We start from the raw sequence: 15,521 nt of genomic DNA on the forward strand, positions 1-15,521 counted from the left end.
CCTTCGTTACTCTGTCCTCAAAAAAAAAAAAAAAAAAAAAAAAGTTTTGGTTTAATATCCACATTAAGCTACTTTGTTGGGTTGGGAACATGTGGAAATCACCTAGAGCAGGGTTTCTCCAGTATTGAGGACTGGCTTGTACAGGGGGTTACTGTAAGCTTTTCCCTGTGTTGGCTTTTCTTTGTAGCTTTTTTCTGTCCATGCATGCAGAGAGGCCATGTAGCCTTTCTCTGCAGTGGACTCAAGACCATGGTGCTCAGAACCAGGTAATACACTAATCTGCATTTTTCTAAGCTCCGACTTCAGAAAATAAATAACGTGGATTTCAGCGGCGGTGCGTTCATAAAAAGCGCTGCCCCCCTCTCCTGTCACTCTCTAATTACCATAGATAGATTCATGCATTGCACTGCTGACACCCCCTATTCAGGTGTCCGGCCCCTTTTCGGGCATCTGGCACCTGAATTACAGAGGTGGGGGTATTTTTTGGATGCACCTGATTAGAGTTATAGGCTCTAATAGGCGTCCAAAAAAGTAAGAAGTGGGTGCAACGCTGTGCGTTCGCTTCTCACTCAGCTGTATGTTAGGAAAGTGAAGGAATTTGCTTTCCTAACATTGCCTTTCAGCCAATCAGGCGCACCGGGTCTGTGTTACCTGTCACCTTATTGGCTGAAGCGACAGGCACTGTGATTGGATGCCTATGAGGCGTCCAATCACAGCACAGGACGAGAGGAGAAGCGGACGGGAGAAGCAATCGGGGTCGGGGAAGATGAAGGACACCGGACAACACTCGCCGCTTGTGGCTGCGTTTGATGGCACAGTGGCTGCGTTAGATGGGCACAGTGGCTGCGTTTGGTGTTTTTTTTTTTCTCCGGAATTGTTTTTTTTTTTTTTTATTATTTATTCAAGAAGGGTATTAGAAAATACAAAATACAGAATTTTGAGGTCAGGACTCTGTGCAGGCCAGTCAAGTTCCTCCACCCCAATCTCGCTCATCCATGTCTTTATGGACCTTGCTTTGTGCACTAGTGTGCAGTCATGTTGGAACAGGAAGGGGACATCCCCAAACTCTTCCCACAAAGCTAGGAGCATGAAATTGTCCAAAATGTCTTGGTATGCTGATGCCTTGAAGCAGAGTTCCAACTACATATATATTGATTTTTTAGACGCTTACTCAGGCCAGTGAAGGAAAAATATTCTTTAGACTGGCTTCCAGTTGGTGAATGTTTTGGTTTGGTTTATTGCTTTAACTTTCTTACTTTTTTTTTTTTTTTTTGAGCAGTCCATCCGTTTTCTATTTTTTTTTTTCTCAAAATTTTTATTGTGCATCCTGCTGAGAGAAATATCAAATGGGGGTACAAGTCCTTTTCATGTGGTCTGTATGAAGCACAATTTTGAAAATAATTTGAAAAGGGTCTGTAATGTCACCGATCTCTCATGTCTGATGTAATGTGTCTCCGGCTCATGACTTTCCTCTGAAGCATATCCCCAGTCTCCAATGACTATCATGTCTGCAGTCTCTGGCCATCTCTTTTAGCATGCTTATAGTCTCTGGCAGTGGTGGCTGGTGCTCCAAATTTTTGGGAGGCGCAAACAAACTGAAAAAAAAAATTGCAATTGCAGCCTCCCTGTGCCCATCAAACGCAGCTACTGTTCCCATCAATTGTCGCCAGTTTGCCCCCCTCAAATGCCACCAGTTTGCCCCCCTCAAATGCCGCCAGTTCCCCCCCCCCGCCCGGCACTTACCTTTCTCGGGTCAGCGCCGTCCTCCTCCATGCTCCCTCTGAATCCACGATGTCCTCTCTGCTTGCCTGTCGCTTCAGCCAATCAGGTGACCGGTAACCAGACCCTGTGCACCTGATTGGCTGAGGGGCGGGTCAGTGTTAGGAAAGGGATTCCCTAACGCAGCACTGTTTAAACATGGAACACATAAACACAGCAGTGCGCCCTCTGTTTAACAATTTGGAAGCCCACAGGCTCTAATCAGGAAGCCTATTAGAGCCTATGGCTCTAATCGGGCACTTCCAAAACATACCCGCCACTGTAATTCAGATGGCCGGCGCTCAACAAAGGGCCGGACACCTGAATAGTGGGTGGCAGTAGCGACAATAGATAGATTCATGCATTGCATGAATCTATCTATTGGTGAGTGACGGGTGCAGAAGAGAGGGGGGCGGCACTCCTCCGCCCACTATGGACGCACTGCCACTGGTCTCTGACCATCACGCGTTGCACGCATGCAGTGTCTGATTTATATAGCTATAGATGGACTTTATATTATTTGTAGCCCTTGAGGCCACTATATCAAGAAAGTTGACCGCACTGACTGGTGTAGGGAGTCCTGACGGTTATGGTGGTGGAAGCCACTGACTTGAGCCGCCTCTCAACCAGCAACTGTTTTTAAAAAAAACTGTGTTTGTGTGTGTGTGTGTATAATATATAAAATTCTCAATCTGTGCGACACATTGGACATGGTAAAAGAAAACGTTGACATAATTACTTATAATGGTGCATTAAAGCTGTGATATCACATGTGCTGCAGGTGCGCTCAGTTTTGTGTTGACCATGGGTTTTGTTTAGGCTAGCACTTCCCCATTCCTTATATGCATCTACATTTCCAGTGTGTAGACTACAATCGTCCATTTCAATCTTACCTGAGATTACCACTGTCTGATTGATGAAGGCTCCGCATCAGACCCTTACAAGCCTGTCACCTGGGCGTTCCCTTCCATTTTTTCCTCCCTTCTTCACAAACAAAGTGGCCAGAGCTTTTATTTAACTACGCTCTGGTACAAGACAAAGTATACAAAATGGCAGCAGATTCACAGCTGTGTTTATTATACAACACTAACTGAGATCCTGGTGGAAGTCTGGTTGTGGCATAATACCTCAATGATCCCCAGATGTTTTTCAAATGACACTTAATCAGCACAAGGTACATAAATAAAGGGAAAAAATGTTTCATAAATCACTATAGAAGTCAGCTGCAAAGCTTCAGTATTGAAGTTATTGTAGAGGAAATTCCAGTCCCCGTTGTTTATAAAATTATCGTATGTTAGTAATGTAAATTATCTCCAAAAGTGCAGGAGTGTAATGCAAGAGAGCCATTGAAGCGTGAAAATTCCCAGCGTGCACAATACGCACAGGATGGCGCAGTCAGTGCTTGCCAATATCATGGCACTAGGAGGCCGTGCAGACAGCCACATAGCAGGCCATGACCTATATATCACGAGCTGCTGTGTTCAGAGCTCACCCGGTACCCACAAGGAGTGTTTTTATAGGGAAAGACTTGTTGGCAGCTGCCAGGGCACGGAACGCAAATGCGGAACAGTCTACCATTGTGGCAGCTATTCCTTTTCATGGACGTTCTTTCATATTTAAACCACAGACCATAAAGAGACCTGGCAGAGGGGATCTTAGCTAGATTGTGGAATTAAAGCGATAGTAAACCCGCACGTAAAAAAAAAATAACCCCTGCAAGGCAAAGGCATAATGAGCTAGTATGCAGCGCATACTAGCTCATTATGAAATACTTGCCTCAGAACGAAACCCTGGTATCGGAACCCGGTCAATGCCGGGGGAGCTGACATCTTGTCTTCGGTGTGTCTACCAGGTTCACGGCTCCGGCACTGTGAGTGGCCAGAGCCGCGATGACGTCACTCCCACACATGAGTTTTCTTCCCGACCTTCAGCCGGGCATTCAGAGCGCATGAGTCGCTGATAGCGGCTGCATGCAAAAGAAAGTTTATTGGCTTTTTTCTAAACGCCCAAAATTTGCGTTCAAAGTGCCGTTTTTCGGCGAAGCGTTTTTTTTATCCATTGAAAAAAAAAAAAAAAAAAGCTACACTGAAAAAACGCTGATTAAAGCTATTGCAAAAACACTAAAAAACTTTCAAAGGCTCCCTGCAAAGCTACTGGCGTTTTTTTAATAGCTTTTTTAGCTTCAGTGTGCATGGAGCCTATAGGGTATCTTGTTTGCAAATTCATAAGAGTACACGTGTTACAGAAGCTGCCAATATACTCAATATTTGTAGAGGTGATAATCTGTACTTATAAACCGTTCCATATACCCAGTGACGTGACTGGCCTCAGGAGATGCACAGAGATTAAACAAATCTTCTTACACAAGTTGTACCTGTCAATCTGCAGTCTTCTCTTTTCTACATCCATTCAAAGTCCAGAATTTATACACTTTCTCTGAGCTGTGAGAAAAAAGGGGGTGAACAGCAGAAGTTACACCCTGTAGAGCTCAGTGAGGGGAGCTCTGACAACTGATTGGAGGGAAGAGACATCACCCCCACCCCCCTTACACAGGAACAGAGTTGAGGCTGTCAATCTACTGTAGCTCCCTCCCCTGTCACCATTTTTCTCTTGGTGTCAGGAAAATTTTTCAGAAGTGACAGCAGAGGAACAAAGTAGCAGACAGAAATAACACTTAGTGCTCTTAATTGAGACCCACACACACTATAGAGCAGAGGTGCCCAAACTTTTGAAGAGCGAGGGCCACTTTAGCAACTTGGTAATTGGTCGCAGGGCACAATAAGCAGGGCGGACAGATGAAAGTTCTGTGTCCACTCTGCATGTGTACAGCAGACACAAACACAGCCCGCTATACTCTATGGGCCCTCCAATCTGATAGAAGGGGCCAGATCCTCTTCTGTTCAAGCAGATCAGATTGAAGATAGGTGGGTGTAAACAAACACAAGACCATTTACATCTGCAGCTCTATAGAGGTGAATGGGGAGTCCATTTGGGTCTGCATGGAAAACGGACAGGCGGACCCGATCGGACCGATCGTGTGAAAGGGTGCTTTCACACTGATGCACTGGAATTCACCTTCACCTCAACTAACCTCAAACTTCTCTTCTTTCTCAGGATTCCTACAGCTATCGCTGGCTGCTGCTCTTACCCAGGTGGGTATGGCTGGTGGCTGCTGCAGGCTGTCCTCCAGGGCAGGTACTGCTGGTGTGGTACTGTTGGTGGTTACTGCCGGTGGGTCCTACTGGGGGTATCATGGTGGCTGCTGTCCCAGATCGTGCCACCCTTGAGCATCAGTGTGACAGGAGCATGCAGCTGCAGTAGAGAGCAGAGCTGATGCTTCCAATATCGCTCCTGTGACAGGCGGAGTACGTTTGGTATCACTCCACCTGTGACAGGAGACGGCGCTATACAGGAATAATCCGCTCTGCTTCCTCTAGCGCCAGCTCCATTCTTCACACTGATGCTTGGGTATGGCGGGTCAGGAACCCATGATCTGCTATGACTATACGCCTATATGCATTGTGTTTCTTTGGCTGCAGCAGGTCTTTTTAAGACTTTCACGCCAAAGATAAAACAAATCTAAATCCCTAAGCACAATTTTGCAATGTTGACATGTGTTAGTAAAACCGTACATATCATCATTACTTTAGGGTGCATCCAGGTGAATTTATGCATTTTTATTTATTTTTTTCATTTTATAATTTTTTTCATTTACTGGTAAATGGTTATGGATCTCTCCTGATTTTTTTTTATTATTATTATTATCATAGGATAACTGGCTCAAAATAGTAAATAAAGATAATTTTTAAAAATGTTGCTGTTTATTTCTTGTTACCAGTATAACCTACTACCAAAAAGCAACCCAAAATACATTTTCCTGACAATTGTTAGCTGTGTTGTATGTACCTGTAGCACAGCCAAAAAACATGCATTTTTTTTTTTGTTGTACACTAACTGACACTAATTAAAAAAATGCTTGTAAAAAAATACTGCAAAAATATACTTACCATAACCTTTGACCCAAACACGAACAGTGGTGACGATCTAGATCAAACCTTGATCTAGCTATTTTTTTATTTGTTTATTATTATTTTGTACACACTTCTTTTTCTCTCTGCAAGGAAATAGAGACATGCAATGTTTCTTTCTCTCCTCCATTTACAGAGAGAGAAACACAGGGGCGGGCTTCACAGTGACTGATCACTGTGATAGCCAATCAGAGGCTATCACAGTGATCCGGGAGATCTAGGTCTTGATCGTTGGTTAGAAAATCCAGGTATAGACCTGCTATTTTAGAAATCTCCACTTGCTTTTGCGTCCCATGCTGAGTGGCTGCCCTATTGTAGAAGGTTGGCTGCTCTGCTCGGGCGCCATTCAGCAAATTATCTGATTGGATGAAGTGTATAGAGGGACAGCAATGTCAAGCTCTCCAACTGGTCAAATCAGAGAACACTTTGCATTAAGTTAGAAAATTTTAAGCATTCTCTGAATGGTGCCCGTGCCGAGCAACCAATCTACTTGGAAGCAAGAGGAGATCACTGAAGTAATGGTGTCGGTGATTTCCAGCTTCCAGAGGCATTGGCTGGGTATGGTATGCAAATAGTTACTCTGGGCCATGCTGGACCATACCTGGCAATCTTCTTTAAGGGGATTTTAAACTGCATGCAAAGCAGATCATACACAACCTTTTCTTGTCATTTACATTTGAACACAAGTGTTTACAGCACTGCATTTACTGGAAAAGACTGGTTGACAAAAGGCTTGTCTATATGCGCCCTTATTCTGCCAATTACTAATTTGATGGCCGGGATTACAAAAAAGAAAAAGCTGTTTTCAGCTGATCGGAAGGTAACACTCAATACCGGTCTGCTGCAGCAAACATAAAAATGCCTCTCCGCCCAAAACCATTGGATGGAGTTTTCTGTAAAAATACAGACATACAGCTTTAATTGTAGGGTTGCAAAATTCATTAGTATCAAAATTTATGGCTCGGCATGAATAGACTAGAAGCAGTCACGATCCATGATGTGTGTTTCAAAAAAAGGAAAACTTTTATGGATATAAATTACAGTAAAATGCGTGTGCCAAGCTACAGCTGGCAGCCTTCTATTGAGTAAAGGAAGTGCAATGATAAACAGAGTTGCAGAAATTGATTTATCCGGTATCATGGTGTCGGCAAACATCCACAAGCTGTCTGTGGCACTAGTATCTTTATGCTTGTTAGTATGGTCAGTGTTCACTTGTTTTGTGTTTTGGATTTGTATGTGCTGCTAAAATGGAAAATGTACTGATTTGCTGAATCATGATGTTTAATTAATTTAATATAAAAAAAAACATTGTTTGTTAAATATATACAGTACAGACCAAAAGTTTGGACACACCTTCTCATTCAAAGAGTATTCTTTATTTTCATGACTATGGAAATTGTAGATTCACACTGAAGGCATCAAAACTATGAATGAACACATGTGGAATTATACATAACAAAAAAGTGTGAAACAAATGAAAATATATTTCATATTCTAGGTTCTTCAAAGTAGCCACCTTTTGCAGCAGACACATCTCTAGAACTGTTAAGAGGAGACTGTGTGAATCAGGCCTTCATGGTAGAATATCTGCTAGGAAACCACTGCTAAAGAAAGGCAACAAGCAGAAGAGACTTGTTTGGGCTAAAGAACACAAGGAATGGACATTAGACCAGTGGAAATCTGTGCTTTGGTCTGATGAGTCCAAACTTGAGATCTTTGGTTCCAACCCCCGTGTCTTTGTGCGACGCAGAAAAGGTGAACGGATGGACTCTACATGCCTGGTTCCCACCGTGAAGCATGGAGGAGGCGGTGTGATGGTGTGGGGGTGCTTTGCTGGTGACACTTTTGGGGATTTAATCAAAATTGAAGGCATTCTGAACCAGCATGGCTACCACAGCATCTTGCAGCGGCATGCTATTCAATCCGGTTTGCGTTTAGTTGGACCATCGTTTATTTTTCAACAGGACAATGACCCCAAACACACCTCCAGGCTGTGTAAGGGCTATTTGACCAAGAAGGAGAGTGATGGGGTGCTGCGCCAGGTGACTACCTCTTGAAGCTCATCAAGAGAATGCCAAGAGTGTGCCAAGCAGTAATCAAAGCAAAAGGTGGCTACTTTGAAGAACCTAGAATATGAAATATATTTTCAGTTGTTTCACACTTTTTTGTTATGTATAATTCCACATGTGTTACTTCATAGTTTTGATGCCTTCAGTGTGAATCTACAATTTTTATAGTCATGAGAATAAAGAAAACTCTTTGAATGAAAAGGTGTGTTCAAACTTTTGGTCTGTACTGTATATTTTTTTTAATTACTGCTTTTTATAAAAACCTACAATTTTGTTAAGCATTGTATATTTTATTGAGGATTTCCATATTAGACATATACAGAAAAAAATCAAGAAAGCCAGTAGAAAGATAAAAACGTTGTGGGACCTTCAGGCTGGTCATAAGTTATTAAGTTATCTAAAGTAGGATCAAGACGGTCTCCTAAAGAGGTTCATTTACTAAAACTGGAGCGTACAAAATCTGGTGCTGCTGTGCATGGTAGCCAATTCGTTTCGAACTTCAGCTTTAAGCTGTGACAATAAAACCTGGAAGCTGATTGGTTTCTATGCAGAACTGCACCAGATTTTGCACTCTGCCGTTTTAGTCAATCCCAAAGTGTCCATGTATTTTTCAGGGAGGTATGACCCAGATTAGTTGGACATTTCCATCATGTTGGGGAAGATGCAGAGGTGTTTTGCGAAATGGAAATTACAAAATAAATGGGGGAAAGGTGTCGGCATCTGAAGTAAGGGAAACAAGCAGTGAAGCCTTGCAACGTCAAGGCCAGTTTCCTACTGCACATGTGTTGAGCTTTGTGAATGGTCCCACAGTCTTCTGGGACCTGTGATGTGTCCCAGAAGTCTGTGGGGGAAGGGGGGGGGCACCTGAAGTGGCAGCGGGTACCTGTCAAAACCAGGTACCCACTACCCCCTCCCCCCCCAAAAAAGTTGCAAATGTGGAAGGGGATGCAAACAAGCAGAACTTCCCCTTTTGGGTGATGTTGCACTTTAACCAGTGTCTATAATTGTCCATGGGGGTGGTAACATGGCGTTCCTCAGGTCAGTAAAATACTGAAGTCGGGACTATAACAAGAGTATCCAAGGAAACCATATGGTTGAAATGTTGTGAGTATTTGTCATATAAGTGTGCGGTCGATTTTTCCATCTGCAGTCATCAATCCATTTTCTCAATGCTAGGGCTCTTGCTGCCAGGAGGAAAAAGCACAAGGGGCCTTCAAGACATCCTGTTTTTAGAAGCATCAGTGGCACCCTATTACCAATTATCCTTGTGACAGAGTGAGACCCTGTCACTATGAAAATGAAGGAGAATGTGACACAGGATTCACATTAGGTTTAATGCAAGGTTCCGGGATATCGTTTTTGAGCGGAGAAAGCTGTGTTTATGGTTTTCTCTGGGCTTTACCAGGTGTCTGCAAGCTGTCTGAGTATACAGATGTGCAGGGTCATTATATACTCAAGCCTGAGGATAGCTCAGAGTTTCCAGTTTGAGATGGTAGAAGGTCTCACCCAGGGATCAGAGGAGTGCCAGACAGGAGCCAAAAGACAGGTGGTCTCATCTAGGGGTCAGAGAAGCACCAGCCAGGAGTCGAGAGACAGAGGGTTTCACCCAGGGGTCGGAGGTGCCCCAGCCAAGAGACGTGAGGTCTCACTCCAGAAGTCAGGTCGGCTTCTATCAGGGTGTCTGTAAAATCCCTATTTAGAGGCCAGGATGGGCTGTGCAGCAGGACGCTGCGTCTAAAGGTGCACACGATCGGATTTTCCACGGACAAAGTGTAGGACTTTTGTCCGAAGGGCGTTGGCCTTGAACTTGTCTTGCATACAAACGGCAAAGAATTGTCATCCAACAAGCACAAAACTACTTGTTTTTTCAGCTCTTTAGCGCCACCCTTTGGGCAACTTCTGCTAATGTTGTCTTATGGTTAGCATTGCTTCTGAGCATGCGTGTTTGTACTTTGGATTTTTTTCCGACGGACTTGTGTACACATTATTGGTTTCGCCTGCTATCCAACATTTGTTGTCGGAAAATTTGACAACAATTGTCCGATGGAGCATATGAACGTTCAGATTCTTCTCCATAAGCCTGCCATCACACAATTTCCGTCGGGAAAATCCGATCGTGTTTAAGGGACCTTAGAGAGCAAAGTCAACCAGTTGAGTTGGGCAACACAGTCGGAGGGACTGGTAAGAAGAGCAGCAGTACTGCCAATAGGGGAGCCAAGTGGCTCAGCATTTTCATTTGATTGTTCATATGTGGAAGAACCTGCATGGGCAACTGATGTCTAAATGAACCTTCTATTTTATTTAATGAAAGTGGGCTGCCGTGCCCTAAAACACAGTTTGGACTGGTGCAACTCATTAGAAAAGCACCTACAGGGAGCTGCGGTGGCTCAACGCGATTGGCACTGCGCTGACAAGCCATTCACCTCTGCAGCTAGGGGTTCGGATCCCGGTCTCGGCTACATGTGAATTGAGTTTGGTGGTCTCAGCCCGGCTCCCGGTGGGTGTGCTATGTGAGGTAAGCCTGCGCTTAGTACGCCCACCCCCCTCCCACAAAAACCACCACACTTACACGCACTCGAAATTGGGTTAACATGCACGCACTTTGACCACGCGATCTCTAAAAAAAGAGAGGCGAAGGACTAACGGGGCTGGTTGAGCGGGCTAGATCCTCTCACTCCCTTATAGGGAGTCCCTCTGCCCCGTTGGGCTTCAAAGCGGAGCAGGTAGGGTGGGCTGTGTGGGAGGACCCCCTCACACACCCGCCATTGCCACCCGGGGCATGGAGAAAGGTGGCAGATTGCCTCTGGGGGAGGCCTGCCTACTCCCAACTCCTGCAGTCCGGCTCCTCTCTCGAGTACACGCACAAAATACACTTTTTTTTTTTTTTTTAAAGAAAAGCACCTACCACATGAGTAAAATCTTGACAATACCACACCTTTTTGATGGCCAATCTATGCAGAAAGAGGAATAAATATTCCTTTATTGGCATATTGTTTGTTACTCATGTCAGCAGTCTTTTTATAACATTTAAACTGTATGTTAAAACCTAAACTTTTTTAAAATTCGAAAGTATCTTTAAATGTACAGGTGGTCCCCTACTTCCAAACATCTGACTTCCAAACGACTCCTGCTTACAAACGGAGGGAGACAACAGGAAGTGAGAGGAAATCTACCCCTAAAATGTTCAAAATCCAATTGTCATTGGGACAGAAAGTGAGGTGCAATCTTCAGAACAGGGGCACAGACAGCAAAAGAGATGTTACAGGGGTGATAACCCTTCTCTATGTTTTCCAAAAAGCTTAAAAATTGATTTTTTTAGCTGAAGTTACTCTTAAAAAATTTATCTGTTCCAACTTACAAACAGATTCAACTTAAGAACAAACCTACAGTCCCTATCTTGTTTGTAACACGGGGACCCCCTGTAGTGAGATTCACTGGTGCCTAGGATGTCTGTTCATCCTTGTAGGCTTTGTATATATCCAAAGACTAATATAACAGAGCGCTCTAGATGGTGCTCATGAAAATTGGGTAGAGTTTTCAGATGTAGCTTGCCTCTCTGATGACACAAAGCATTGAAACATGAAAGTGAAGGTACTTCTGTCTGGGTCACCAGCTTAGTTTGTTCTTTGTGTTCACAATTCTGAATAGTGGTGACAGTTTTACCCCTGGTTTGTTCAGAGTCACTCACAGCCTTTTTTCCATCTCTGCATATGATCTCTACTTCGCCGACCTTCTAGAAATTATGGCCTGTGCATGTGCCATGACATCTGATGGGTGTTGAATTAGCTTATTATATGATCCAAGCCTGGGGCCACCTCAGACATGCCCCTGGTGAAAGAGAAGTAGATTTGGACTATCTCAGTACCTCAAGTTCACTGCAAAACTAGTAGAGGACAACCGGCAAGATGCATCATACGCGACACCCCATATAAAACACTGGGGGTCCCCACCAATTTCTCTACATTATTCAAGCTCTACTAAGAACATTGGATCAAATGTTTTCTGGTGGGTCGTTCGGGAATTTAAGGGTAGTGACAATTTCCTCCTAGTGTTGCAGTAAATTATAAAGGAGTTGTGTATGGCCAAATAAAAAAAAAATTGCTACTTTTTTTTATACCAATGGTATGTTCATCTTGTGGCAAGGTAGGGTTTGAGCATTTGGTCGTTAAAGTCGACTACCCCCATGAACAAATTGTATCCGTGGGCACATGTTGGATTTTGAATGGGGCCATCCCTTCTGGGGATTTCCACGTAGCTGTTATTAAGGATCGAAGACGGCATGCCAGAATTACCTTGTTTCGCAGAAGCCATCTCCCCTCTTCTTAACTTCATATTGATGAGCCTTTGAGGAAATCCCTTCCTGTTCTTTCTTACAATGCCATATGCTGGCAATTTCCTCCGGTAAAAGTTGTGGAACAGGGGGTGACTCGTGTAGAAGTTGTCTACATACAGGTGGTTACCTTTCTCCAGTAGTGGGTATATGAGTTCCCAAAAAACCTTCTTGCTTGATCCTTAATAGTCTGGGCAATTAGGGGGATGCAGGTGGATGTCCTTCCCTTCGTACACTATGAAGGCATATATGTACCCTGTGGCTCGGTCACATAATTTGTACACTTTCACCCCATAGCGGGCCCTTTTGCTGGGGATAAATTGCTTGATTCCCAGCCTGCCACAAAATTTGACAAGTGAATCATCCACACATAAGTGTTGGTCTGTGGTAAAAAAAAACTGGGGGAATTTTTCAGAAAAATAATTTAGAAGTGGCCAAATTTTGTAAAGCTTGTCCTAATTTGGGTCATTTTAGGGAGGACACTGGGTTTTGTCATTGAAATGTAGGAACCTCATCATGGGATATCTGGTTCTGGGCATTATCGCAGAGATGATCGGCATGGGGTGGGTTAACTAATAGGGACGGGCATAATATGACGTTGTGCTACTCAAAATAAATTGTTGTGCATACAGGCTGCACCGAGCCAAAATTGATGCTAGCATGTCCTCTAACAATCAATTCAAAGAACTTGAACTCAAAGAAAAATTCTCTGTGTCCACCTGTACTTCTGGCTGGGCAGTGAAAAGGGGAATGTTAGCTTATCCTAAGTTTAGGAGGAAGCCACAAGGGGTTCTGAAGGGCATAGAGAAAGGCTGGCATGGGTCCTAACCCTTTGGGGCTGAGGTGACACCCCACTGGTACTTGGTCTTTTTTGCCGAGGTACTGCGGTGCTGGTGGATGGCAGAACGCCTTTGTTTTGCGGACAGATTATCTTCTTCCTCTGAGTCTGTCAGTGTTCCACTGCTTTGTAATTTACATCAGACTCCAAATCTGAATTTGAAGAGGAATCTGAAGTAGAGAGCGCTGAGTTGCTCTTGTCAGCCGCACTAACAATTTGGTACTGTACGCCTGCTCAGCAGAAAAGGATTTTTTTGACATTATTGTTGGTGGTGAGACTGCAGAGGTGTGTGTGTGTGAAGCCTGCACTGATGGGCACTGATTAGCACTAATGAGCCTGCACTGATGGGCACCAATGAGGTGGAACAGATGTGTTCTAATAAGCCTGCACTGATGGCACAGATGTGTCCACTGATGAGGCCGCACAGATGTGTCCACTGATGAGGTGGCACAGATGTGTACTGATTGATGGCACTGATGGCACATGTGTGCACTGATGAGATGGCACTGATGAGGCGGCACTGATGGCACAGATGTTCATCGATGTGGCACAGATGTGCACTGATGAGACGGCACAGATGGGCACTAAGGACACAGACTGGCACAGATGGGCACTGTGACACTGTTTGGGCACTGGTGTTGGCACTGTATATACTGTGTAATCACATTAAATCCCTCACACTGCAGCACAGATCGCTCTCCTTCCTTACATGCAGTCTCTGTGTGAGGAGGGAGAGCTGTCAATGAGAGATTATCTCTTATGTTTACATTTGAGATCATCTCTCATTCGACAGGAGGACATCCTATGATGGCGTCCAGGCAATGTAGGTCATTCTACACAGAAACAAGGAGGTTAAAGTTGTTGTAAACCTTTTCTATATACCTAGTGAAGTGACTGGCCTCAGGTGATACAGAGATAAAATGAACCCTCCTACATAAGTTGTACCTGTTTATTTGCAGCGCTCCCTTCTCCCTTTTCTGAGAGTTCAGAAAAAGAGTAGAACTGAAATTACACTTTGCAGAGCTCAGTGAGGAGAGCTTTAGGAGCTGATTGGAGGGAAGGGAACACAAACCCCTTCAAACGGCACACAGGAACCCTCCTGTGACCATTTTCTCTCTGTGTCAGGAAAACTTGTCAGAAGTGATCCGTGCTAATAGCAGTGGAATGAGGCAACAGAAATTACGTTTGGGGGGGTTATTTACGAAAGGCAAATCCACTTTACACTTCAAGTGCAGTTGCCGTAGATCCGAGGGGGACCTGCAAGGAAATTAAAAAACAACATTTTAGCTTGCACATGATTGGATGATAAAATCAGCAGCGCTTCCCTTCATTTCAGATCTACCCCTCAGATTTACAGCGACTGCATTTCCAAGTGTAGATTTTTCTTTAGTAGCCCCCTTTGTGTTCTTAATTGAGGCAAGTACACAGTATAGAGGGATATTTTTTGTTCATATTTCATGTCTGAGGTTTACAAACACCTTTAGGTAAAAAACATTAGACTTTAGAGGCACTTTAAGTCCTTCTCCTGAGATACATGCACACATCCTGCATCCATCCCACAATGCATTGCCAGGGGCCTGAATGACCAATCAGCAAGTCTGTGCATTGTCACTTGAAGTTGGAGGCATGCCTGATATGCAGGTGGAACTTTATGAAAGTTGCTATTTGGATAATAAGGCTGCTGGGGATCACTACAGGGGGCATTACAATGGGAAAGGTAGGTGAGCTTGATAGATTTATGTTGTCATTTATCAATTGTTGCTGTTAGTTTACAAGAACATAATTTTTCCTGGGTTTACTTTAAAAGTTGAGTCAACCCAAAAGTCAGTAGCTAAGTTTAAATTCCAAAATGTTTTACTACATCAAACTGTACCTGTGATGGTCTCAATATACAGTAGACAGCTGCGCCGTTGGCAGAGATTAGCCGATTTTGGACAGTAGAGATAAGACTAATGTATTTGACTTTCCGCTAAGATCTCTCACCCAGTTCTAAAATAATTGGCAATAAAGATTATTGAAAAGATTATGGAAATAGTAAGACAATGCATGATTGTTCATTCCTTGTATCCGTAAATAATATTGACTTGCTTGTTTTTAGAGCCTCTGCACTTTTACCAAGGGGTTTCAAGATGAATGCAGGCGGAATCGGCACAAAACAACTAATCCGACGCAGATTACTGCTGCAACACTGACTACTGACCCAGAACAAATACGGAGGACATTGCACACCAGCTACAAAGTAAGGCGAACATACAACAGGGGCCTGGGGATTATAAATATATATGAATATTCCAATTTGCACCACAGCCTGATTAGAAACCTCATTGCAGTATGCTAGTATTTGGTTTACATCAGGGGTCCTCAAACTTTTTAAACAGGGGGCCAGTTCATGGTCCCTCAGACTGTTGGGGGGCCGGACTATGGTTTAAAAAAAATATGAACCTATGCACACATCTTATTTGAAGTACAAAAAAAACAGGAAAAAACAATACAATATT

The 15,521-nt window shown here is 43.7% G+C and overlaps 1 protein-coding gene across 1 annotated transcript in view; it reads left to right on the forward strand.

The window, feature by feature from the left end:
* The window catches only part of LOC120918493 (ubiquinol-cytochrome-c reductase complex assembly factor 1), a 227,158-nt gene that overhangs the window by 15,658 nt on the left and 195,979 nt on the right, over positions 1-15,521 (forward strand). The window contains exon 3 of the mRNA XM_040330099.1: positions 15,122-15,262. Within this exon, the coding sequence (XP_040186033.1) occupies positions 15,122-15,262 (141 nt within the window). The remainder of the gene's footprint in view (positions 1-15,121; positions 15,263-15,521) is intronic.

Source organism: Rana temporaria, chromosome 12 (genome assembly GCF_905171775.1).
Source record: "Rana temporaria chromosome 12, aRanTem1.1, whole genome shotgun sequence".
NCBI lineage: Eukaryota > Metazoa > Chordata > Amphibia > Anura > Ranidae > Rana > Rana temporaria.